The sequence below is a fragment of the Phalangium opilio genome, unplaced genomic scaffold, assembly GCF_054372755.1.
Source record: "Phalangium opilio isolate 3A_F unplaced genomic scaffold, DU_Popi_V2 ptg000024l_1, whole genome shotgun sequence".
NCBI classification, from domain to species: Eukaryota; Metazoa; Arthropoda; class Arachnida; order Opiliones; family Phalangiidae; genus Phalangium; species Phalangium opilio.
Genome location: NW_028324155.1, coordinates 7822370 through 7849813, shown reverse-complemented (window position 1 = coordinate 7849813; position 27444 = coordinate 7822370). Strand labels below are relative to the sequence as shown.

The 27444-nt window shown below is 35.9% G+C and overlaps 2 protein-coding genes across 6 annotated transcripts in view; one reads left to right on the top strand and one right to left on the bottom strand.

The window, feature by feature from the left end:
• Pbp49 (proximal sequence element A Pbp49) overlaps positions 1–269 on the top strand; it is a 1878-nt gene extending 1609 nt beyond the window's left edge. Inside the window, exon 8 of the mRNA XM_089868386.1 lies at positions 56–269. Within this exon, the coding sequence (XP_089724512.1) occupies positions 56–191 (136 nt within the window). The 3' untranslated portion in view covers positions 192–269. The remainder of the gene's footprint in view (positions 1–55) is intronic.
• On the bottom strand, positions 254–27444 carry HnRNP-K (Heterogeneous nuclear ribonucleoprotein K). Of its 5 annotated transcripts, none has more exons than XM_089868365.1 (14): positions 27303–27444; positions 18921–19161; positions 13426–13544; positions 9511–9567; positions 8254–8297; positions 7435–7513; positions 6658–6771; positions 5843–5971; positions 5264–5409; positions 3133–3588; positions 2182–2309; positions 1942–2078; positions 1617–1786; positions 254–1006 (listed from the first exon to the last, which is right to left on the bottom strand). In XM_089868365.1, the coding sequence occupies exons 2-14, from the start codon at positions 18937–18939 to the stop codon at positions 973–975; spliced, it is 1632 nt and encodes a 543-aa protein (XP_089724491.1). In that variant the 5' UTR covers positions 18940–19161; positions 27303–27444; the 3' UTR covers positions 254–972. The 5 variants fall into 5 exon arrangements, with proteins under 5 accessions (XP_089724491.1, XP_089724492.1, XP_089724495.1 ...); XM_089868366.1 differs by having other exon boundaries at positions 7441–7513; XM_089868369.1 differs by lacking the exon at positions 3133–3588 and having other exon boundaries at positions 27303–27443.

Sequence of the window (27444 nt, the reverse complement as noted above, 5' to 3'; positions counted from 1 at the left end):
CAAAATCATCTTCATTAATAATTTAATCGCTTAATTACAATAATTATCTTCTCAGATGGGTTACAATTGGAAACGAACGAGTTTATGACGAAATCTTCTTCTATTGCAGCAATTGCTTTCGTTCTTACAATTACACGAAAGATGGCAAAAAAATAGGCCAATTTAAAGCCTATTGTTTCGAAGACGATTGATTAATTAATTAATTAATTAATATGTATCTTTATCTGTAATAAATAAATAAATAAATAAACTCTTTGTTGTTTTCTGAATTTTTATTGTTTTTAGGACAATGTTAACATATGAACACATGGAAGACTTTCCTTTGGGGGCGGGGGAGGGGGGGTGAAATTTAAATACGCTTAGTTAGTTTTAATTAACAATTAAGTTTATAGTTTGGATCTCTGTCTGTATGTATGTACTCGGTAGTTATTTTTTCTCTCGCAAATGTTTTACAAAAGAAAAAAAAAAATAAAAAAATGTTTACAAGTCAATGAACAATACGCTGAATTCTGAAGATAGAGTTTTCATAGATATAGTTAAATATGATTTAATAATAATAATACATTGGAAGCCACTTCTTTTTATATACGGTAACGATTTATTGTTTAAACTGTTGTTGGTTTGTTTGTTTGTTACTTTTCCTTCATTTGTTTTGTTAAACATTGGAATGTCGTTCGACCTTTCATGAAAATAAAACTAAAAACTCTTTTTTTTTCTCACTCAACTCAACTCATTTTGAATTTCGTTTACCGTAAGTTTAATTAATAATAATCTATTATAGAAAATGTTGATGAATATTTTTTTATGAGCCCCATGTGTTTGTTTGTTTGTTTGCATGTTTCTTAGCAGTTTATTAAAGAATAACTAAAAATTTTTTTAATTGAATTGAATTGAATGAACACAAACTAAAACGAAACGAAAAACCCCTGTGTGTGAAATTGAAATTGATATTTAACGAAACATTTGTGGAGATCAGTAACGATTTCCTCCAGAGTGTTCCTGCATACTGTAATGAAAAAAAGAACGGGGGACAAGTCGTATTTAATTTAATTTAATTTAATGAAGAATGTCATGATATTTAATTTAATTAAATTAACGGTGATAAGTTGAGATCATGTGTTATTGTTGTTAAGATACTGTTCCAAATACTGAAAAGGACTTCATATAGTTACTTGTTTCCCAAGGAATTCAACATTACGTGTGTTATTGTGTTAGAAAAGCAGAGAAAAGCGACCCACTGACGGAAGATAGTGATTTCTTGTTACTCAAACTCAGAACAACAAAATCACTAGTCTTCCAGTCAGTAGACATCGCGATGTTAGTTAAGACGCATTCATTCCAACCAATCCCAAAAAGTAGCGGTAGAATTTTAAGTTTTGCGTTATTAGGACTCTACGCGAAATGTTAGTTAAAGAAAAAACCCGAGAGGCCGTTCACTCAGTGTGGTACACGGCTGTACTAAATTGATTACGCGTAATCTTTAAAAGCCCTAACAGTGCTAAAATTATTAAACAATAGGTAATCGGTGTACATGAACTTTAACAGTGAGTAGCCCCTCGGAAAAACCACAACCGCAACAAATATAAATAAACGGTAAAATAAAAGGTCGTAACTACCTTTGTTGCAGAAGAAATTCGGCTGTTTGAATTTGTTGAGGAGTTCCAGTTATAGTTATGGTTCTTTGGGCTGATCCGGGTTTAGCATCATTTATAGTAATTTCAGCTCCGGATTCACGTCTGATGGTTCGAATTCTTTGTCCTCCTTTACCAATAATAGCTCCGGCCATCTTTACAAAAGAAAAACGAGAGAAAAAAACCCGACATACGCAATTAAAATTCACTGCGCAATAATCCAACATACCCAATTAAAATTAACTCCAAAATAATCCATCCATAAATGATGACAGACAAATAAAATGAAACGAAAAAAAATTGTACTTACTTCATTTGGTATTGTAACTTGGGCAGGTCCACCTTGATTGAACTCTCCACCGGGTGGTTTGTTCATCCATTCATTCATACCACCAGTCTCGGAGAAATCGGTAACGTTGCCTCTCATGCCAATTTGATCAGGAGCTCCTATTAATTACACAATTAAAACAACATCTCTCCATTAAAACAGTCTTCATGTACGAAGAAACTGACTTAAACTCTTGAAATTAACTTAGAAACAATTAATTACCTGACATATTTCCTGCCATGAATCCACCATTCCTCATCATTCCAGGATTTCCCATAAGAGAACCTCCACCACCGCGATTGTTAGACGCGGGTCTTTGAGAGTCCATTCTCCCACCACCTCCGCCCATACTATAAAAGAGAATATTCCAAAAAAGAAAAAACACTCATATTCAGCTATTCTCTCCCCAATTAAAACATCGTTAATTAAATTAATTTAATTAATTTATTTACACGGAAAAAACAGCCTAACATCCCTAAATATTTATTATTTGTTGCAATTTCACGACTCAACTAAATTAATTTCAAAAAAACATCCTTTATTTATGCGAATAAATTGGGAATACAGTCTTTAGAAGATAATTACGATTATGATCGTAAAAAGGTTTGTATGGAAAATAATAATAATAATAATAATATTTATTATTTAAAATTCATTTAATAATAATAATAGTAATAATTGTCCTTTTTTCGAATTTAGAATAAAAAATAAAGTATTTTTTTTTTCAAACTGATTTGTTTTATGTTTCAGTAAATATCGACAAAATTAAAGAAAAACGAAAAAATTATAATTGCATGATTGATGAGATAACATAAGTCTTAATTGAAAAATAACTACTAATGAATTTGGGGGGTGGTTTTTTTGGCTGATTTCGGTTTGATTGCATTTGCATTCGTATGAAAATTGATGTAATGTGAATTAACAATTATCTCTCGCTCTCAAAAAAATATAATAAACAAAAAAAACCGTCGTCAATATTATTAAATGGGTGAGGTATATTATTTAACAATGAAAGGGTTTTTTTTTCCTGGGGGGGTTTTTTCGGGATTTTTTCTTGTTAAAAAAAAATATAGAGAACAACCAACGAGAACAAGAACAGCCCTGGTGGATGGATGGTTGGTTGGGACGGGGGACATTTGTTAATCTTTATAAAATTGAGGATAAGAAACCCACCCATAGTTATCTTCCGCACGCCCACCACCTGCGCCGAGGTTTCCAATAGGCCCGGTATTGGCTCCGAGGCCACCACCACCACCCGCGGGTCCCCTCCACATTTGCTGCCTGTCTTGGCCACCACCCATGGAGGCAATGGGGGCTTGTTGCTGGAACGACTGGACATTACCACCTCCTCCCATATTTCCTAGCATACTTCCACCCTGATTGCCGTAACCGCCTTGTCCTCGGGCGGGGCCCATGCCGCCTCCGCTTTGGCCGTACATGGAGCCACCTCCGAGCCCACCACCACCGATATTGCCACCACCACCCCTGGCGCCCCTTTGATTCAAAACCTGGCCGTGTTCGGGCGGAAGAAACTGTTCGTACTCGTTGATACGGTCTTCGCGCCACGGCGCTTGACCTCCCTGGCCGCCACCTCCCCGTGATCCACCGCGGCCTCTTCCGCCTCCACCGCTAAAAAACAAACGTCCCGTATACATTATTTACCCCGGAAAACTCACAAAAAATAATAATAAATAAATAAATCCATCAACTAATCATTTTCCTACAATTACATTATCAAGCAATCATGGACAATGTATTTCTTTTATGAAGTATAATTCAACCAAGTCCTATCGCGTAACTATAGACCATTCTATTAATTACATCATAAGTTAATATGAAATGTTCACCATAAGTTTGTCACTGGTTACGAAGTATAGGTTCGGACGAAATTTTTACATTGAAAATCCCTCGACTTTTCCAGGTTATCCCTGACCAAATTTTGGAAATATCCCTGACCTTTTTAAGGTGTTTACCAGAGCCCACTTCATCACACCCGTCTCATATTTAGTATTTCTCGTAGCATAGCTTAATAAACCAAATGAAATCCCTGACATATCCCTGACTTTTTAGGAAAAGGTTTCAAATCCCTGACTTATCCCTGACTTTTCCCCTATTTTCCATATCCTTAACTTATCCAGGTTCCGTACGAACCCTGTATAGATAATGTCATACTTATGGAACGAACATATATTATTAACCTATGGTTACATACAGAGAAATTAACACACGGGCGGGACTCGGGAGGTGGCCCCCCTTTTCTGTTATTTCTCTCGCGCCAACCAAGAGGCAACGCTACACGCGGGAGGGAGGTAAGCTAGCCTCTAGCGGTGCGTCTTGCTTGGCGCAAGGGGAAATAACCCCAGAAGGTGAGCTCCCCCTCCCCCGTCCCTCGGTCGTGTTTGCTCCTCTTTTGGAATTAATAGAACGGTCTATACCGCGCAAAAACCAACCCGGAGTTCTTTAAATTTAACAATTTTTTAACTTGAGAAATATAAAGTCCACGATTCAATTTATCATGCTGGGTCCGTATAATTAAAAATAAAATAATACTCCAAAAGGGGGGAATTAATATAAAATAGATATAATTAATTAACAAAGAAAAGTAATTAAAAGAACTAATCTAAAATAAAAGTCTTAAACGAATACATACCGTTTGGATTGGTTTTTTTATAATTCCGTATTATTTCTGTTCCTCTGGCGTTTAGACAGTTTTTTTTTGACTCGTATCGAATGCATTGTTCTCTCATTTTTTTTAAATCGCGCTAAAATTGCGTAGTTACGAATGCAATATCGCGCGCGTAGTTATTTATTGGCGGGACCTATACTATATTTGTTTGTTTGTTTGTTTGTTTATTTTCAATAATGAACAAAAAGTTGTTGTTTGTTTATTTCTCTCTAACTAAGGGAACCTACACAAAAACGAATCATTACTCATCTAAGGCACCAGAGCACAAAAAGAATACTTTAAAATAAATTTATAAAAAAAAAAATTAAAAAAACTAAAGTTTTGAGCAAGCAAATTATAAAAACAAAAAAACCCTTTCACGAAAAATTAAAATTTTTTTTTTTTAAAGTAAAATACAACTACCCTGTTATTTCTACTATTTCTAAGGGGACATTGGGCAGAAAAATTATTTCTTTCATCGATGTAGGCTTAAGATATTAATTGTAAGCTTATGAATTATGGTGTATTGTATACATAAAAAGTTACAGGAACTTTTGGAATGTTAGAATTTTTAAAAAATAACACAAAGAAAGAAAGAAGAAACAAAGGTAATAAATAAATAAAGTAATATGAACTCACCGGCCGCCTCTATCTCGACCTCCTCCACCGCCGCCTCCTCGGCCACCACCTCGACCTCCTTGTTCACCGTAACCGCCATATTCTGGGGCGTAGAATACGCTGAAGTTATGGGGGTCGTACATTTGATTGGGCCCCTTGATTGGCGCCTGAGAGAGGGGAGAAAAAAAAAGAAAAATTTGTACAAAATTGATAATTGGAAGCAAAAGTCGAAAAATTTATCATATCTATGAAAGGATTGATGTAAAAATTGTAAGATTCAAATTCCTGTATGTATGTACCGGACCATTAAGGTCCTAATAAAAAGCTAGCTAGCTGTCAATGTTAACAATATATTTTGAAAAATATTATATCTATTAATGGACTCTTCGCTTCATATATTTCAAAACATATTGCAACATTCAATACGTTGGAGTTTTATGACTTTATTAAAATCCCTGACCCTTTGACCCCCGTTTAACTTCTCCAGGTTTTTCCCTGATCTACCAAATATATGGCGCAAAGTATAACAACTCCCCCCCCCCCCAAAAAATTCCAAAAATCAGAAAAACATAAAAAAGAAACATAAAAATAAATATTCACCTGTGTTATAAGATCGCATATCTCCTTGACGCAATTAACAACAACTTCGGGAAAACCGGAAATCTGCGCCACTCTTTCGGTTGAATCGGGACAGCAACTGGTGTACACTTTGATCTGAGCGCCAGTTTTCTAAAATAAACACCGACAGACGGGCGAAAGCAAAATAAAAAAATTATTAAACATTATACACCATGACATAAAACCCCAACCAAAAGCAAAAAGCGTGCAGCATGGAGCTAAGGAAAAATTTACGTTTGACCCCTAGCTCTGACTCTTACAACACGGTACAAAGTCCGCTCCCCCCCCCCCGGAGTGTGGGTTCCACTAATTGGATTTTCACAGGGTTGCATAAATATGAAGCCATATAATCCTTATATCAAGAGAAAGAGAGCGCGGGAAAATGAGTGTGTGTGTGAGAGAGCTAGATGAATATGAACGACTAGGACGACGATGGTGGTGGTAACCCCACCCTTAAAACGGAAATGGCCCAGGGAAATGGTTACATTTCATCCCCCACCCTTATGCCTTATCGAACGGACATCACCTTCAACACCACCACCACACTAAGGGACTCCTAGCCAACGCCCTATACACAAATATATAAAAATTATGGAAGCTACAAGCTGCTCAAAGTCTAGTCTACAGTTTCTTTCCCAGAGATCCAGATGTGTCTCTGTTGTATGTGTACGGCCAGAAATGAATACATACAGCTATTAAGAATCATAATTCCGAGTATCTGTATGTATTCCGGTAGCAGAGATAAACCTATAGTAGACTAAAATAGGCCCAAAAAGAAGAAAAAGAATGTTATTTACCTCTCGAAGCTCTTTGATTCTTTGACCACCACGTCCAATGACGCATCCAGCGTGACTTTGATGCAAAAGCATTCGCATTTCGCAGTCGAAACTCATGGTCCTATGGTGCGAATACTACGAGAATAGAAAAACAAAATTTGTTAAAAAAAGGTTTAGACAATTTATAACAAGAAATTATAACTTGGTTTCACGGAGAATATGACGCGTCATCATATGGGAAAAGTTTCTATTATATCCCTTTGATAGGACCAACCCATCGCGAGCTTCATCATTGCACACAGAGGAAACCAGAGTTTAGAATTCTCTGTGTCACCTCTATAATTTCCTTTGGGGTTTTTGTATGATTTTGAAAGCAGACTAGTGTTGCCAGTCAATTTGCGAGCACAATTCAGTTTAAAACCGGCAGAAGCCCTAATAACAAATTACTGGCAACCCTGAAGCACACTCTCAGGGTTCGTACGAAACTTTTACATTGAAAATCCCTGACTTTTCCAGGTTATCCCTGACCAAATTTTAGAAATATCCCTGACTATATTAAGGTGTTTACCAGAGCCCACTTCATCACACTTGGCATAGCTTAATATACCAAATGAAATCCCTGACATATCCCTGACTTTTTAGGAAAAAGTTTCAAATCCCCGACTTATTCTCCTATTTTCCATATCCCTGACTTATCCAGGTTCCGTACGAACCCTGACTCTTTAAGTAACTAGCTGACTCCCTCTCTGATTATTATAATTAACATAGTTAATCAAATATAATTAAAACAATAATTACGCTCACATCTTCAAGTTTTGGAATGATATCCATGAGAATCTCACCGACAGTTTCTATATCGGCTACAATGGTTAGAATACTAGGATCGTCGCAGCGAAAAAGAACGTTTTCGGTAAAAAGAGAGAGAAAGAAAAAAAATAAAAGACAAAAACATTTTATAAATCATCCATTCTAATAAAAATACTTCAAAAATCGTATATTACTTTGTACAGGATAAGTCCCATAAACAAAGGTACCACCATTAATTAATTAAATTAATACAAAACTAAATCGTTATAATTAGAAAGAAAGATACCAATGGAACAGGGAACTATCCTGTATAAATTAAATTAGGCCTAACTTAATTAAAAATCTTTCACGGAAAGATTCGATAATCAAAAAATTGGAATTTTCGAGAAAGGTAGTAAAAGGTATCTGGCAAAACAAAAATGTTTTTTTTTTTTAAGTCGATTCCTAAAAAAATACCCTAAACTTATTAAAATTTAAATAATATCGAAAATGGCTCCGTATTTATATTTAATTTTAACTAATAATTAAAAATTTAGGCGTAATTTTTTCGAAAGTAATTGGTAAACAAAAGCTAAATTGAAAGAAGCCATATTTCGTTTTCGTTAATTAAACAAGAAACAATTAGCGGTCAAAGATCAAAGAAAATAAAATAAGCTACGGACTTTTCTATAATAATAATAAAGCTATTTATAAATCTAATATATTTTTTTTTTCAGTTTTTTTTTTCTATTTAATTTTGATTTAATTATATTTTAATCTAATTGGGTTGGATTTAATTAAAGATAGAGGGTTTCTCTAGATAATGCATACCGTTCAGGACCAGGGCAGTCGGGCACCGTTACACTCGCTTTGTACTGTAGTAGGGTTTTCGTTTTTGGGCGGGCCATAGAGGGTGGTTTGCACAATTCCGCATTTTAGGGCAGAGAGGATAACGCCAGTATATTTTTGTGTATATGTATGTGTATATAAAATTAGGGTTGGTATTCGAATATATATAATATTGCCGAAGAGATGAAAGAAATAAATAAATTTAAAAAAATAAAGAGGTTAAATGTGTAAGATAAACAAATTATGTTAAATAATTAAGTTATTTTTTAAATTATAATGCCACAATCCATGATGAATTTGGATTAAAATAAAAATCATAAAAAATAAATATATTAATAATAATTGGTAACATTTTAACGCGATTTTTTTTTTTGGATTGTGGTAACCGGATAGATAGATTCAAAATAAGATAATTAAAAAGAAATGACAATTAATTAATTAATAAAGAGAGAATAAGAGAGATGAAAAGATTGTGTGTTTGTTTGTATTGTACAATGTCGGACGGTTAAATAGTTCAGGAGGTCGGAGGTCAATTTGCGTCGGAGATATTTTGTCGAAGGTCACCATTGGAGGTTCAGGGCCACGGGCAACAGGGCATGAAAAGGGGAAGAAAGGGGAACAAAACAATTTAAGTGATCAAAACTACATTATTTTTAAAAAAAATGCGTTAGTTTATATATATAGTTTTTTTTCTCTCTATACCTTAATTAAAAATAGATCATAAACTAAAATTAAATATACCTAACGAGATACAATTAATTAATTAAACGGGAAATCCTTTTTATAAGACTTAATAAAAAAGGTTTCGAAAAATAAGCGGCCAATTGGAAAAATACGCAATAATTTTTTTTTTTTGGAATTTAAGAATTAAGTAATTAAATTTTGGGGGTTGTGACAAAAATTAAATAAATTAAAATTAAAAAACCAAATTTAACGCAATGTTAGAAAAATTAGAAGAAAAACAAACAAAAAAGAGGAAAGTAGTTACGACGAATATAATAGCAATTTAAATTAATTAATAACTAATTAAACGATAAACAATAAGAGGAGAAAAAAAATTTAAATAATAAAACAGTTTTAGAGAAAAAAAAATTAAAATTAGAAAAATAAAAACCAATTAAAGTAACATTCAAACAAACAAACGGAAATTAATTAAATTAAATTAACCAAAACCCGTGGATTCGCACTTTCAAAAAACAGAAAAAGAAAAGTGAATTAAACGGAAATAATAAAACTTACGTCTTTCCTGAGTCGATTTATATTCGATCCACCTTTTCCAATGATAGCTCCGGCATTCTATTATAAAGTAAATTAATAATAACCAATTAATTTAATGTAAAGAGATGAAATTGATAGCCGCACTAAGAACCTTCATTACATTGAAACGTTACATCATAAGCTTATGATATACGTCGCGTAAGTTACGAGAACTAGTACGGTTTCACGCAAAGGCTCAATAGTAACTCATGAGGGGGGAGAGGGGGTTGTAACGGTCTCGTGCCGACCTTGGCTCTAGGGCCTGCAAAGTCTCGTGCGATAATTTATCAAATCTCGCGCCATTCCCAAAGAAACTCCGAATTATTACAAGTCACATTAAAACGTAGACTTATAAGGAATGCAAGTTAAAAACTTAGGGCATTATACAAACACAGATAGCAAATCTTTACATGACACCCTCGTCCCCCCAATCCTACTGTAGTTTGTGATAGCAAAATAAATCGTTCCGGGAAAAAGAGGAATTCCTACATGGAAGACTAGAGAGATGGAGAAAAGAGAAGGAAAAAAAAAAATTCCTTCGAGATGAATTTAGCATTTGGGAAGAGGAGAGGAGAGGAGGGGGGGACGTAGAAGAAGATCCCTTTGAATTCTCTCTCTCTCTCTCTCTCTTGCTCCCCAAGGCGTGCCTCTCCCCCTTATCATGGGAGAGAATTTCGCGATGTTGGAAAGGGAGAGAAAACTGGGATCTTCCAGGATGGAAATAGCCATCGGAGGGGGGGGGGTCGGATACAGTCGATAAAAGCGCGGAAGGCAGCCATTGAAAAAGCGTACCAGAAAAAAAAAAAATAAAACATCCGCCCCCAAAACCGAAAATTGGGGTCATTTTTTATTTTTATTTGGGGATTAAAAATAAACAATTTGCTTCTCTATTCTAAAGCTAAATAATATTTAAAATTAGGCGTATGTAGGCCTATTATAACGTAGTCCCTAATTGCCTTAGCTCTTGGTACTAATATTAATCAAAAACCAAGCCGCTAAAAGAGTATAAAATGGCTAACCCTACAAAAAGTTTAAATTTAATTTCTTCTTAATTTATTTTCTATTTCAAAATTTAAAGAGCAGCTACCTATTTAAGTAAGATATATTCGAATAGGCCTAATAGCCTGTCTAACACAAAAACAATAAAAACAATGTTTTTTTTCTTTAAATCTGTTTAAGGAAGATTAAAGATGTCTGGGAATTTTTCTCCTAATGGTTTTATAAACAGTTTGGCGAAAGCCCCAGTGTTAAATAATAGAAATTGAGGGCCTGGTAAAACCAAAAAGCAAATAAAAACACACAGCAGCAAATGGTACATTTCTCCAACCCATTTCCCTAAAACTGTAAGATGTTTTTTATACTGTGACAAATGATCTCGATTTAAAACTCGACATCTCTTTTCTGCTACTAAGCCTAAAAATATAATAAATTTGCCTTAAATTTCACCGCAAATTTTTCTTCTAAAGATTAAATACGTTTCTATTTAATTAGTGTCCTTAATTTCGTCTTTAAAACTGTCTTAAATTAAAAAAAAAATATCTATTCTGGATTTCTGGTATCCATGGAAACGGTAATTTCTTTTTACCGATAACACTTGACTTTCCTAACCCTAATATTTAAGCCTAACGAATTACAATTTTCCACGCGGTTTCTTTAAGATATTAAATTTATAATTTGCCTCGGAGTAAGTGCCAAAAGGTTTTTTTTTTTTTTGGAAAATCTAGAGCATTGCAAAAATTCCAAGTTTAAAAAAAAATTGAAATGCGCAACGAAAGTGAAAATTACAACATCTCTATCGCGACCTTACACAGGTCATACGGACTTAAACTCCAACACCGCAGTGGTCAAGAACTCTAAGCTCTAAGTAGTTCCTTCCAGGGTCAATGGACTCAGTTACTCTCAGAAGCAGAAAAAAGAATAAAAATCACACCATCATCTCTAGCTTCCGGCGAAACGTCTCATAGATTTTCCCATGCAGTGACATAATAATGTCTCTTTTTGGAAAAAGGAATGTCGAAAAGGAATCGATACCACCAAAAAATCGGGGAGTTGTTAAAAATTTTAGGCTTAACGTCGAAAGGGTACGTCCCTAAAGCATTAGGTCATAGCCACGCGATGACTTAGAATTTTAGAGTGGAAATAAAATCTGTCCATGGTCCACCATCATATCTCCAAAGAAACAGAATTTTAAAATTTAAATAAACGTTGTTAAAAACAACTATATCAAATATCTATGATTTATTAAGTAGGCATATATACATATATATATACAAGAAAGCTCTACAGTTGCTTCAAGAACGAACGAGGTTAGGTCACGTGCAAAAACTAACTCCACCTCGAGGATCGCGCGCGCCAAAAGAAAAATTCTGGCGGGAGAAAGAGAGCGCGCGAGCCCTTTTCCCGTTGCCATGGTAACGAAGCTATAAAACACGGTGAACCCGGAGAAATGGGCTAAGAGAGGGAGGAAAGGCGGGAAAATATCGAACGGAGTTCAGTTGGAATCGGGCCTAAAGCTTCGCGGGGGAGAGAGAGAAAAGGTAACATACTAGAAAAGGTGCTAGGTAAGAGGACCTCTATATATACCGGAGTCAACCTCTCCGGGGACCATTAACAAAGGGCCTCCTCGATCACCCTTGCCTTTTCTAATACTTTGACCAGAGGGTGTAGCGACGAGAAAATAAAAAAATGGCGGGAGGGGGGGGGTGTAATCAATGCCGCCAAGCGTCACCCCGACGATTTGAATACTTAATAACCTTAAGGTATAAAAAAAACTATATAAAAACGAGGGGGTATTCCCCCTTTCCCCCGGGCCAAGTCTCCGACTAGTCGCGCACGTGATCCTTTGCTAATGACCGAACCAAAGTATTTTTCCTCTCACTTGTTTATCTAAAGGGGAAGGGGGTGGGACACTTTTTCATGGCGATTTTGTAATTGTAATGGATTGTGTTACTTTTGGGGGGCAAATGTTAGACCCCCCCCACATATATATAAAGCCCATTTCCGCGTGCATTAAAAATCGCGTGATTGTATATATATATTTGCATACTTTTCTTCCAAAAACTGAATTGAACTCGTGCGAGCTAATATTTTCGAAACTAAAAACGTTTCCATGTTCGGCTAGCTGGACTTTTCGTGTATGTGAATTATTAACTCGAAGGATATTGTTAAAAAAATAAATAAAAAAATATATAAAAACTGTGAAAGAAAAATTAACAGATGTTTCGCGACATTTCCCCCCCTCATCGAAAGGCATTATGGGATTGGATTAATATTTAACAGACAATGCTTACAGAGTATAATGTTTCTAGGGGGATAAAATTTTTTTTTAAATACAACGGCTTCAATGAAGCCTATCTCCGCGTTCACATTATAGTAAATAAATAATCGATAATTAAAGATAATATTAAATTTATGTGTTGAAAAGTATTACTAGCTAGTCTAGTAGTGCGAACGCGCATTTTTACCTGGAATTGCTTAGATAGGTTACCGCCCTTGTTCTACGAAATTATATACGAAGGTGTCCACACCCACGTGCTTCCCAAAAACGAAAATTAGAAGCGGGAAAGCCCTTAACCCTACATATACTAATTTCGCGCCTTTATTAAAACTTTTTTAAAAACTCGCTGTTCCGTTAAAGAGTTGAAAGTTTATAAAATAAAGAGAGGTACACACCCCAATTGCTAATAACCCCTTCAGAAGTAAAGGGTTAAACTAAATTATTAAATTATCGCTAGTACATTACAGTACTGTACTGACCATCGGAACAGTTAAAAAATTAAGAAATTTAAAGCAAAGGGCCTAACTAAGGTCACGGATAAGGCGGGTTAATTATAGCACGTGATAGAGATCAAGTTCAGAACACACAAAACTATGAATTAAAATCAGTTTGATAAATACCTTGCTTTGTAGCAAAAACCGGACATCAAAGGCTCGTCCATTTCCTCGTCGTCTTTTACTGGCCTGTTGGTCATCCTCCTGCAAGGCTTCTGTTGACGCTGACCGTTTCATATTTTGACCTTCATCATAGAAAATAAAAACAAAAATTCCAAGGTAAGACTTCAACATCATAAATTCCACGGAATCAAAACCAAACCAAACGCAACACACCTAAAATGGTGATCAAACAACATCCTTCCTTTCGCAAGTACTTAAATAAATTCCAAACGCAACAAGTCCAGCACACCGACCGACAAAAAAGGGAGGAGTACCGAATACCGTAAATTACACCGTATAGTTAATTCGGGTCTTGGTCGTTGACGACGACGCAAAATAGAAAAAGATACAACACACTATACATTCCACTGTCCTTTTTCACTTGGTAGTAATTAATTAACAAAGAGTAGCGGTGTAGAGAGAGTAACAAAAACTAACAAGGGGGACACCGTCCGTGGTTTGACTGATAACGTGTGGCCCGGTCACCACCACCACCACTAAATTAAATTAAGAGTGGGTTTTTGGACGGACCTTTTTAGGTTGGTAGTGGCAAGTCCAACCAGCTCCACGATGACAGGAATGAGAGAGAGAGTGAGTGAGTGGAGTAAAAAGGCGTCGAAAGGATGGTGGTGGTACGAGGGGACCAAACCCGGACTGGGCTCAAACTCTATGGGACCTTTGGGGTTTCCCTATATATATATATATGAGAGCAACGGCGTCATGGAAAAGGGGGATATATAACCTTACGTAACTGGCCTCTTTTTGGACGACCAAAAGAAAAAAAGAGAGCTTGCGAGCTAGTAGAAGCGTGGTTGGTTGGTTGGTTGATAGGGCTGATATCAAGCGGGAAATTTGTTGTCCCTAATGGCGGGAACCATCACCATGGAAACAGTCAGTAGACTCCGAGCCTGGGGCGCCGTTTTGGCTTGGAAGGGGGACTCTCTCTTTCGGTGGTGGGTAGAGTATATCGCCGACGAACTTAGCTTGGAACTGAAAACGGATCGGTTGTAAGTTTAGGGGGCTTAGTAAGTTGAGTTGGCTTGGCTTGGGGAAAGGGAGAGTGGAATGGGTCGACTCTTACACTCTTAAATCGTCTCGATCACGCGATGGCTATGGGTTCGCTTATGAATGACTGTCCACAAGAAGAGAGTGAATAAAGAGAAAGCTAAGGGAGACCGAGAGAGAGGACCGAGTAAAAAAAGGCCATAATTTGAGGTATATAATGGACCATATCCAAAGAGGAATTGGGTTCGTCCAAAGAGGAATTGGGTTCGTTCCCGCATCACAGAAACCAACAAAACTATAATAATAGCGTCTCCGGGCACACCGTCAGTCTAGGTTCCACACTACCTAATCACGAGATCGGAGACGACCAAGCGTTGCTTGTCATTTGTGACGTGTGCAATTCAACAGACTGATAAGCTTGCAGTATTCTGTTCAATTCAGTTCCAAATCCTAAACTAGGGAGGAAACTTCTCTAGCCCCTTTGGCCGGAACTACACAGGCGTGGGAGAGTTCCAGCCAACCGGACAAGAGGAAGCTTGGGCTCAATATTAGCTTATATTTTCGCACCCCCAAACTATACAAACAAATTAACAGACGCTCCTATGATTTACTTCATACTAACAGACTTCAACGTGATATACATATATATATAAAAACATTAAAGCTTTCCACCCTATTCGCCAATGCCATTCGGTTAAGGAGCAAAACTTACTTCTCTAGCTTATTTCGTATTTCTGTTTACCTGAAACTATTTGGGAGTTCTTAATGGATACTACAATGGCGTGACTTTTGTCGAGAGCGTAGTCCACGCGGTGACGCCACGCATGATCTTATTGAAAACCCCTTTTTATATTTAATTCCATTTTAATATATTGGTAGGTACCCCCTGTTTTACACGCTTTTCCCCCATAGTTTCCATAGAGCATGGGGCAACCGGAGAATAATAACTTTTAGATTTAGAAGAGGGGGGTGGGCCATATATATAAAAAAGGGGAAAACCCCTATGAATCACAAAAATGTAATTGGGAGTTTTAATGGGTTTTCGTGGTTAGGTTGAATGGGTCTATTACTGACTGGTTCAGCGGGGGGGGGAGAGAGAAGGGGTGTCCTCCTGGTCGAGTCGCCATGCTTTTTACACGGGTAATTTGAAACGCCCCCTTCTAGTCCCCACTCCATTTTTCATAACTTTAAAATATTCAGGTTTAGATCATTTATTCCGCTGCTATATTATTGGTCATTTCTCTGAATTATTCATTGTTATTTATTGAATTGAGTTTCAATCTCTCAGACCTTATTTAAACTGTAGAAGAACAACGGAGCTAAACCCTAATTTAAGCCTAATCGCAAAGCCATATCATTCCAAGACAATTTAACCCTAATTTAGGCCTAAAATTTAAGAACTAGTACTACAAATCTTACTGCAGCACGTGCCAGCTAGAATTGCAATTTCGAACTCTAACTTAAGCCTAATCACAACGAGAGAAGCTTAAGCCTAATTTGAATTTCGAGCATACTTTCAAACTCAAACCATTCTAAATCAACTTAACCCTAACTTTAAAATAAAAATACAATAAATACAACAGCACGAGCTATGAATCTAACAGTAACTTAACCCTAAAACTTAACCCCATTTCATAGTTACTAACCCCTGGGAATCTTCATTAACCGTAGTAATGAATCAATCAGAACCCCATTCCTAGCATTACATATCCCTCCATTTAAAAAGGGCTGAAATTGCAATCTCTCATTCTATTTTTTTTTAATCCCCCACACCAACGGACCCTCAACTTAAAAAAAAAAAAAAAAATCCTTGAGGGCGAAAAATGGTGCTATCATCACTTTGAAGTGGGCCACCAAAAAAATCTCTTTCCTGAGTTTCCCGCCCATTCTCAGGGGCAGTCCCTAAAGTCTACACTAGAACGACGCGGAGCAGCGGAGAACTATCTGATCAGCAACTAAAAATAAAAGGGTGGCGAAGACTCGTTGAGAATGCAATTTAATAAAAGAGAAGAGAGAATTTCGCCAAGCAAATCTATCTCCCCCTTCCTTCTAAACAAGCTATATAGAAAAATCAATAACGATTTTATCATTGCATAAGCTACGACTTAAGCCTAATATTTCCTCAATTTCTCTTTCCCTTCCTCTCTCTCTCTCTTTCTACTTCTAAGCCTAAATTGTAATTATCAAAAATAGATTCGAGGCTTAACACGGAGGCGGTGGAGTTAAGGAAGGACGTTTAAATAAATATATTGGTTAAATGCGGGAATTAATAAAAATAAGACGTTTGAAGGCAAACCTAAACATTCTAAGAGAAACGAGCTCAAATATATTTGCATAGCAGACGAATTTAAAAACGTTCCTATTTCCTAACCTCCTGAAAGATTTTGTTCTAATTTTTAAAGGTTTCTGAAAATTTAGGCTTAGCGTTTTATTAAAATACGAAATATTCTAAGAAGGAAGACTAATCTATCTTTTAATAGCAGATGATTTTAAACCAAGACAATAGATTAGACCTAATTTTAAAAGGTTTAGGCTTAGCGTTATTCCCTTATTTTAAAATAAATCCATTTTAAATTCGAAAAGGGGGTTTCAAACTATGATTACGATCAATTTACTTCTCTTTATGGGTTTTCTAGGGCGTTTCTTTTGGGCCTACTGTTACATTCATTGATAAAAAATTTACATAAGGTTCATTCTCCCGCTAGACGGTGGTTAGTGGAAGAGGAGAGGGAGGGAGAGGGAGAGAGAGGAAAAAGGATATTATAAGAAGAGGGCATTTTGGATAAGAAAGAGACGCGCGCGCGGCGCGGGAAAAGCAGGAAGGGTAACTATGGAAACGAAAAATACCAAACAAAAATGTCTTTAACAAAAGAATGAAGGAGGAGTAGAAAAAAAAAACCTTATCGATAAATAAAAATGTTAATATGCCTATACATAAATTGGTCTTGCTTTCAAAAAAATTGTACATACTCCCTTTCATTTTAACGTAATTACTTTAAACGAATTAGTCCGAATAAATTTCAAAAGTTTAAATCTATATTACGCTAGGTACGCCCGAATCCGATTGATTGGCTAAAAAGCAGTTACTCGTGGAGCGGTCGGTGTACTTGACGTGGACGGACTTGTGCAAACACGGGGTGGTTGGGTCCGCATGCATTCGAAATTGCGCAGGTGCTCGCGTTTAATTTTACGGATACTTTTAAGGTTTGTATGGAATGGACGGCAATGTTATTCATTTCTAGTTCGTTTGATCGTTTCCTAGACGTTCTGGCTACATATTAATCGATTTACTGAACATTCCCTGGACCCTTCTCACTTAATCTCGCATCTACTGACATTTCCTTGACCATTCCACTTTAATCTTTCATTCCCTGGACATTTCCTTGACCATTCCACCTTAATCTCGCATCTCATGACATTTCCTTGACCATTACACCTTAATCTCTCATTCCCTGGACATTTCCTTGACCATTAAACCTTAGTCTCTCATTCCCTGGACATTTCCTTGACCATTAAACCTTAATCTCTCATTCCCTGGACATTTCCTTGACCATTAAACCTTAATCTCTCATTCCCTGGACATTTCCTTGACCATTAAACCTTAATCTCTCATTCCCTGGACATTTCCTTGACCATTAAACCTTAATCTCTCATTCCCTGGACATTTCCTTGACCATTAAACCTTAATCTCTCATTCCCTGGACATTTCCTTGACCATTAAACCTTAATCTCTCATTCCCTGGACATTTCCTTGACCATTAAACCTTAATCTCTCATTCCCTGGACATTTCCTTGACCATTAAACCTTAATCTCTCATTCCCTGGACATTTCCTTGACCATTAAACCTTAATCTCTCATTCCCTGGACATTTCCTTGACCATTAAACCTTAATCTCTCATTCCCTGGACATTTCCTTGACCATTAAACCTTAATCTCTCATTCCCTGGACAGTTCCTTGACCATTAAACCTTAATCTCTCATTCCCTGGACATTTCCTTGACCATTAAACCTTAATCTCTCATTCCCTGGACATTTCCTTGACCATTAAACCTTAATCTCTCATTCCCTGGACATTTCCTTGACCATTAAACCTTAATCTCTCATTCCCTGGACATTTCCTTGACCATTAAACCTTAATCTCGCATCTCCTGACATTTCCTTGACCATTAAACCTTAATCTCACATCTCCTACCATTTCCTTGACCATTCCACCCCAAGCTACGACCCCGACACGTTTCACTTTAAAATAAGACTCCCTAGACCTTAATTCATCAATCCAACGACGTTTCCTTGACAAACTGACCTAAAATAATGACCTCCTTACATTCCCGCCTAAACTAATAATCCTCTCGACGATTCCCTCTCAAAACTGGACCTCGTTGACCGCTAAATTCCATACAAACCCTAAGAAACTAAGACGCCTATCAAAAAGAAAATGAAACGATAAACTCACCATCTCCCATTTCATTCATCTTGGAAGTGATAACTGCGGGTCAAGAGTTGAACTCGCGTTGAAGAACGGACCACGGGGTACGAGTCGCAGTTGGTAACTTTCGTCCGAGATCGTCGAACAAGAAAAAACAAAGAACTTCTTTGACCGGTATGTCAAAAACGCGTCCACCAAGAAGTAGTTAGTAGTTGAAGGGCAAATTGTTCCAAGGTCCGAAGTAGCTAGTGGTCAGCTTCCGTTTGACCTAAGAACGAAAGGGAGAGTCCTTATTAAATGCTTTTTCCGGACAAGGGGGTGAGAAAGGGAGGAAATTATATATCTAGGGGGTTTATGGCCCGGCTAAAGGGGGTTTGGCTCATTAAAATGGTCCAGTTATATATTAAAACTAGCCTGGACACGACGAAAAACCAGCCAATCACGAAGTAACTCGTGTCGTTCTCACGGTGCATTTCTCCAAAACCATTATAAATGTATATTCAAATAAACCTAAACAATAGGTGTGTGTTCCTTCCCCCATTTCCCCTCTCTATCGCGAAAAATAATGGAAGTTACAGGTGTTTGTCCAGTTTTCGGACCAAGCAAGTTATTTAAAGGGATAATGAAGTAGAAAAGGTTATTTTTTAAATGATTAAGGGAAGTTATTTCTAAAATGATTAAGGGTGTTAAAATATAAGTAAAAACATTAGCTCACGCCAATTGTACTGCAGAAAAATTTTAAAAAAACCAACGTCAAATTCTCTAGATTATCATGAACATTTCTCAAGATTCCCTTCCAAATTTTCTCTTGTGATTTGACGTTTATTTTGAAATTCACCGACTAACCTAACCTGACTACCCTGCACACTAATTTAATCAGGCCAGATCAAATCATACAATCACTGCACCAATATTATATAATTTACATTTTACCTTCACTTTAATGAAACTCCGGACTTAACTAACATTTTGGGTAACACACGTCGAATGCGTTTTAATTTTTGAAAAACCGATCGAAGTTTCTAACCCGGGAAGAGAGGGGGGGTCGAAGGGGGGTAAGTAAAGTTCATACCTTCTTAATGATCGTACAAGCAGGTGGTACAACCCTTGTAGTATAAGAATACAACACGTGGCACGACCATAGCCAGGGTATAAGCGCCTCCCACCGAATTTTGTTACCCCCCTCCCAAATATCCCTCCTTTAATGGCGTTTATTATTGGGAAAAATAACGGAAAAACTAAACATAACAACGCCGGGTGTTATTGTAGCCGCCTCCCTTGACCAATGTCCGAATTATTCGTATAACAACGCTAAATTCTGATTGGACAAGCGTCCCTCGGTGTATATATATATGTATTATTTCCGAGAGAGCAACAGGTATCGTTAAAACCCTATACTTTTAACTCTTTTACATATCTCACCGAAAATTTCGTTACCATGACAACTAAGAGTTACAAAAATCAAAACAAATTTACGTAGCACGCTACCTTAGTGCGAGAGTTCAGTCTTAAATTGATTCGTATTTCGTATTGGGTAATACAGCTTTTTAAGGCATTCTTAGATTGCGACTAAAGTTTCTTGGGGTATTAAAAGGGTTCCCATTTTGAAAACCGAAGGCCTGAACCCCCCAGGCTCCCCCCACTCTAGTTTTTGGGGGAACATTTTTAGGACCATTTTCCCATACTGTTTTAGGGTCTCTTGATAATTTTCTTCTTGTTCGTCAAAAGCGTAAACTAAAGAGAAATTAGCCCGACGCCACGTCGCCTAAAGTTGCCCTGTTTTCCCAAAGAGAGAGTAAAAAGGGGAATCGATACTGGCAACTTTAGAAATATATATGTTCCAATATCTATTTTTAAAATTATGAAATATACAAGGATTATATATATATAGATATATTTCTCGTATATCGTAAAAATATTTTTATATCGAGTTATTTATGTCTTCATTCAGAATTATTAAAAAAAAACCTTCAGATTATAGTACTAGAAAACAGATAGAAAGTTTTTGTTTTTCGGTTTTTTTTTAATATTACTTAATTTAACCAGCTTTTAATCGATAAGAGTAAACGGTCAAGTGATTAGGAAACACGTTTTTATCTTAATATATACCTATATATTGAGTGTTATAAATGTGCAAAATATGATTCCATGTTTTATCCTATGTTAAATCACTAAACTTCTATTGCGCCTGTAGAAATGTTTCACCCACTAAGCACCCGTGTCCAGAGAGAAGCCAAGTTACAGGGGCACGGGAGAAATTTATAGAAAAATTGGCTATTTTCAGATAATGTCGAATGCAAACGGTACGGCTTTTAAACACTACCATGTAAATTATTTTAAGCCATGCATGCATGTAGCTTAAATTGTTCTCTACGCAACGATACGAAATACGTTGATTTTCAACAAATAGAACTTTAAATGATCAGCTTCAAAAATATCATTAAATTTTAAAATAATTTTTTTATTTTTTTTAGCAAAATAAAGGCTAATCACTGTCTCTGTTGGTTTAATGATTTTATCTCTTCTAAAGATTACGTATACGCCACGACTGACTAACCCCTCTATTTTCTGATTATCGACCAAAATTTAAAACCAGGAATTTCGCCACACAAAGTTCAACCTCAAAACGATCAATAACATCTATTTTTCATCGGGCGGCACTTTTGAAAGTAAGTTATATAACTTACTAAAATACTGTTCCCCGCTCAAATTTGCAACCGTGTAGAAAGTCTGGCGAATAAATACACCAACGTTAAACCTGAGTAGAAAAATAGATCGCAAAGATTCCTTCCTAGTTACTATATCACTCGAGAAGCGATAACTATTACTCCACAAACAGTCAAAAATGGCACAAGGTTTTAAATAATTACGACACCCGCCTTCCATAAATAAAACAACCTTTTAAAACAAGATGGTCCCAGCCATATCGTGCCCACCAAAGTACCCATACCCTCTATAATTAGTAGATAGTATGAACACCCTTAAGAACAATTATTTTTAAATTAATTTGGCGAAAATCCCCTTTTTCTACTACACTTCATTGATCTACAACGCTTACTTTAATGTATTATAATTTTTTTTGGTTAAAAGTAACCTTTGACCCCGCCTTCGAACGGAAAAAATGCCGTGGAGTTCACGCTAAAAGTAACCTTTAACCCCGCCACAACTACCACTACTCCAGACGTCTCGTGTCAAACCACCACCACCACTAGTACTACAGAAAACTAATACCACTACCACCATAAATTTTAGACACGTCTAAAAAGAAAAATGTTCCGAGTTAGCGCTAAGAACTAAACCAGACTCTTGAAAATCTTCAATCATCGCGCTTTTTCTTGGCAAAAATACCAGGAAATTTTCAGGAAACTCAAAGATCATCTGGGTTTAAAATTAAAAAAAGGAAAGAAAACCCCTTTCAGTTTTAGTTTTATTTTTATCTCCTAAATATTGTATCAAAAAGCATTGGGAGAGAGCGAGAGAGAGCTTAACTCGGAGATTTGAGAGTTGTGTAATTATTGATTGAGTTCCCCCTCTTTGAGAGAGAGGGAGAGAGAGAGAGGAAAGGAGTAAGGGAGAAAACTCTGCTAACTTAATCGATGAATAAGTTTTAAAAGCGACAAAGGAAGTCAAATATATATTTTCATCTTAGCTAAAGTAAACTATTGGGAGGTTTATGAACACCAATCATTCATTATTCATTTAATCAATTATATTGCGAGTATTAAAACCGATTAACACAAAAAGGGTTGATATCATTTTGATTTAAATATTAGTTGGATTTTCCATTGGGTCTTTTTTTTCATTTATTGATAATTTTAGAAGATTATCTTAGCTGATTAAACGCAAATATAGTTAAACTACGAAGTTACGAGCATTTTCAAATTAAAATAATATATATAGCCTTTAGGCATATTTTAAAATAAATCTTATAATTTTTTTCCCTAATATTTGTCAGGAGCAATCAGTGGCTCTCATCCTGACTTTTCAAGGAAATTTTCCCCCAAATTTAAAAATAATTCGTCGAAAAACATTTACCTATCAGGCCTATTTTCCTTCCCCACGTCTTAATTGACCTAACCTAATTTTCACCAATCACCCTTAATTTCCGAAACTAAATATTCCTGATAAAATAATACGAATTCATAAACCAACCCCAAAAACTCGCTACAACTTATTTCAGTAACATTTTAAGGAAAAGGTGACTGATTGGTGTTATTTATTTTTAATAATCTTCGGACAGTGTCAAATAAAAGGTCAAAAAAATGGCAGATACGCCCATTTCCCTAGGAAGGAAGTAAGAGAAGAGAAGACAGGAGAGTGTGGAGAATCCACTCACTCATCCAATTGCCAATTTCTTTTATTTTGAAAAGCAAATAAAATGGGAAAAATATTTTAAAGGTACGGGGGACGGACGGACGGAGGCAAAAGTAAGGATCGAGAGACATAAAAAGAGAAAATGATAAGCAATAATAGGGAAAACAGTCAAATGTTTGTATTTCCGCTACCATGGAAACTAACTCCTCGAAATGTATACACAAAAGGGATTCAATTCGGACTGCCAATGTTGGACGGGACTTGTGACGCTTGACCGGTCCGGTCCCTCCTGTTGCCTCTCTCTCACCCTCTCTCTACTTTACCACCACCACCTTCGACAGCTCTTTAAAATAACGAATGACGTAAAACAGATAATCTACGCGGTTTCCTTTTGTGTCGTTATTAAATTTGACATTTTTCAAAAAATATTCTTCAATCAGGGTGGAATAATTGATTTTTAAGGTGTGATAGAAATCAGGGGGTGATAATAATTTAAAACCTAAGGGGTCAACGATCTAATATCCTTTGACCTATGAACTATTTAAAGGCCTATTCACATACAGTTTTATTCTTCTTAATTATATTAAATTTTTATACCTGTCAGTCTAGACAGAGAAGTTTTTAAAGTTCAGACAGAAGAGACATTTTTTCATGTGATTTAAGAATGCATGTTTTTTACATGTTAAAAGCTTTCCTAACGTCTAAAATCGATGTATACATGATAAAAATCCGTACAGGGTTGCGACAAAATTTTCTGATTCAAATTCCCCAATTTTTACTGCCTTCCAGGTTTTCCCTAATCTTTCTAATCTATTTTTAACAGGGTTCATATAACTTTTGGAAAACAAATTTCCCTGAGATTTCCAGGTTTTTCCCATATACTTCCCTGAATTTTCCAAGTTTTTCTCCTTTATGGAGTATCCTATGTAGCAAATGTTAACGAAGGGAGGGGGGGGGGCAAATAAGACTATTACATAATCAATGGACATCCCCGTATCTCTAATATAACCAGAGTTTTGAGCCTCTGAAGTACAATGTAATGTTAATCCTATGGAGGGTATGTTCATGAACATTTTGCTTAATTACTCGGCCCCTGATTGACGCAAATTTCCCTGTGCGAAAAGTACACTATCCTCGTAAATTTCCCTGATTTCCCTAACATTTACTATTTATTTGAAATTTCCTTGACGTTTGATGCAAAAATCAATTTCCCTGATATTTCCCGGTTTGTATGAACCCTGTTTTAAACCCCCGTCTGTCTCATGTATTTTAATCCTCCATAAACTTGACCATCCCAATTACAAAATCAATAATTTATTTAAACCTCACCTCATTAATAATTAATTAGAGGGATAATTCTCAGAATACAATGATAATTTCCGGGGAATAATCTCAGAATAGACTAATCCTAAGACAAAAATAACTAAAAAGCAAGCGCGTCTGGATTGAATCAAGATACGGGTGGGTTCAAATTCCCAGATGAACCCTGGGACTCGGGGTTGGCCATAACCAAGGCTTAGAGAAAACTCAGTCTCTAGCTAGTCTCTCAGAGAGAGTTCCCCTCGCTCTAGATACTATTACGTAACGTAAGAATCAATATTAAGAAAGAAAGACTCCAGAGAAAGAATAAATTTTCCATTTCGCTCTTATTTTTTTTGACAGATTTCTAGCAGACAATCCGATTGGTGTTTGGCATCGTAAAACATACAAATTCGATTATATATTCTTTCCCAATCTTATAATGCCTCAATTTTTCATAGAAATTATACGTTTTATTGGGCTATTTTGAAGTTTTAATAGGTTGTGAACAAACAAACAAACGAACCCTTCATATGTTGCAATGATTAAATCTAATTAAAACGCCGCCGTTATTTAATTGCAATATAAAGTTATTTAACCCTAGAAAGATCATTTTTAAAAAAAGGTTTCAAGAAAAACTAAGAATTTGAACTTTATACTTCGCCCCCCCCTTCCCAACAAACTTCCCCGGGTTCTATACTTCGTTGCTATGGAAACCATAAATTGTACACAACAAAAATGCAGTATCTTAGTTCATATTTGTCTTGACTCTTTTAAATGAGTATTATATTGTAATTTGAGGATTTTCACGACTCTAGGACTGTAGAGGGAGTTAAGTCAATTAATTTAAATAGCTAATTACCTAGAACAATGGACCAGGATGCATTGTGTTCCTTATTTAGAAGGGTACAATGAGAATATCAAATTCCATGTTTGGAAAGAAATTTGCATATATATAGTAGAGTTTTAACGGGAAATGAACTTTTGGAAAGCAAATTTCCCCGAGATTTCCAGGCTTTTCCCCATATACTTCCCTGAGTTTTCCAGGTTTTTCCCGTATATGGGAGTATCCTATGGATCAAATGTTATCGAAAGAGGGGGGGGCAAATAGGACTATTATACAATCAAAGGACATTCCTGTATATCTAATATAACCAGAGTTATGAGCCTCCAAAGTATAGTGTAATGTTAATCCTATGGAGGGAATATTCACGAACATTTTGCTTAATTACTCGGCCCCTGTTTGACGCGAATTTCCCTGAATTTTATTAAAAATTCTAAATTTCCCTGAGGTTTCCCTGAGGTTTTTGTCAACTATTTTATTTCCCTGATTTTTCCAGGTCTGTATGAACCCTGTCTTTCTCTCACGAAAGTTCTAAATTTACTAAAACTATCAAATTTTAAAGGTGTTTTTGAAAAAATATCATTAACAACGATTTTCAAACTTTTTTTGCCAACTAAGGGAATAATTAATTTCATACTGAGGGGGGGGGGGTTTGAGAATATGCCATCTGTTATTTCACAATCGTTTGCAAATAATCATGGCAAAAAGCCAACGATTCTCTTAAATACACTACCTAAAAACTTGATGAGGAAAGGAAATTTCTCAAATTCAACACCATATATGCGAAAAACTGCATATTTTCAAGTACAAGTAGACTTAAAAGCAATGAAATAAACCTTTCATTTAAGTAAAACTAATTCTATTACTACATTTAGCTTCTAAAGGAGGCACAAAGCCAATAGTTTAAAACGATTTCATTGTATTGAAGCCAGGCTAGCTAGGAGGGGGGAAAAATCGAATACAAGGAAGGTTTTTGAGGCTCAAACAATACCTTAATCTTAATCTTAAAAATCTAAAGGTTAAGGTTCAATGAATGTGTTTTCCTCTCTATAACTCATGATTTTTTTTTACTTTACTATTCTTGCAAAACATATAAAAACTATATTTCGTTCGAATTATGGCCAAACACCTACTGATTGTACTGGTTTTAAACATCTGTTGTTTATGAACAGGAAAAAGTATAGTTTCATTACTACAAACCTACCACTAGTGAATGTTTTTTACTATGCCTACTATCAAGATAACTTTTCTTTATCATAATCGGCGAATTTATCGTTAACTTTTCAGTTTATAATTAAATAAGCTTTTATCAAGATATTTATGTAAACAAATGATAATTATAATATATCGAAATTTAATAAAAAAAAATACGCGTGAACCAAAATTTAAAATTAAATTAAATTAATCAAGCCTAATATTTTAATTTAAACTGATATTAATTTAAAAGATAGTCTATATTTGCATAAATGATGAATTTAATTATAAAACATGGATCATAATCATATTTTGCACACTAGTGTCAAACTCATAAATCAATTTTGGTGCATTGCACGCTTAGAGATTTTAAATTATAATTATCTAATATTTAACAAAGATAATTTTGATAAATGTACGAATCCGTAAAAAAAATTGGCGGGAATTAATTATCTCAACGAAAAAGTACCGGTAAAACATTGGGGGATAAAATAAAAATCTATTGGCGTAGGCCTTGGTCGTAGGCCGGGGTGAAATTTTCTCCATGGATTTTGGAGGGGGAAATGGGAATAGGGCTTGATGCTAAGCCTAATACGCAACGCCCCATTGTTAGAACAAAACTCGCGGGAGAAAACGAGCCGCACTTAGCAACAAGCTGGACGAGGCTTATTTCTCTTATATTTACGCGAATTCAGTTATTTAATAACGCGTATTACATTAATGATTAGTTTATAATATAATTAAAATGATTTACATACCTTTTTTGATGAATTATCGACGAAAACTATGCAATTTCGATACGCGAAAAACTGCACGACAAAGACCGAACAACGATACCGCGGACGCTATGAGCGGCGATGCGCGCGCACCCTATGCAAAATCTGGTGAAAAAAAAATCCA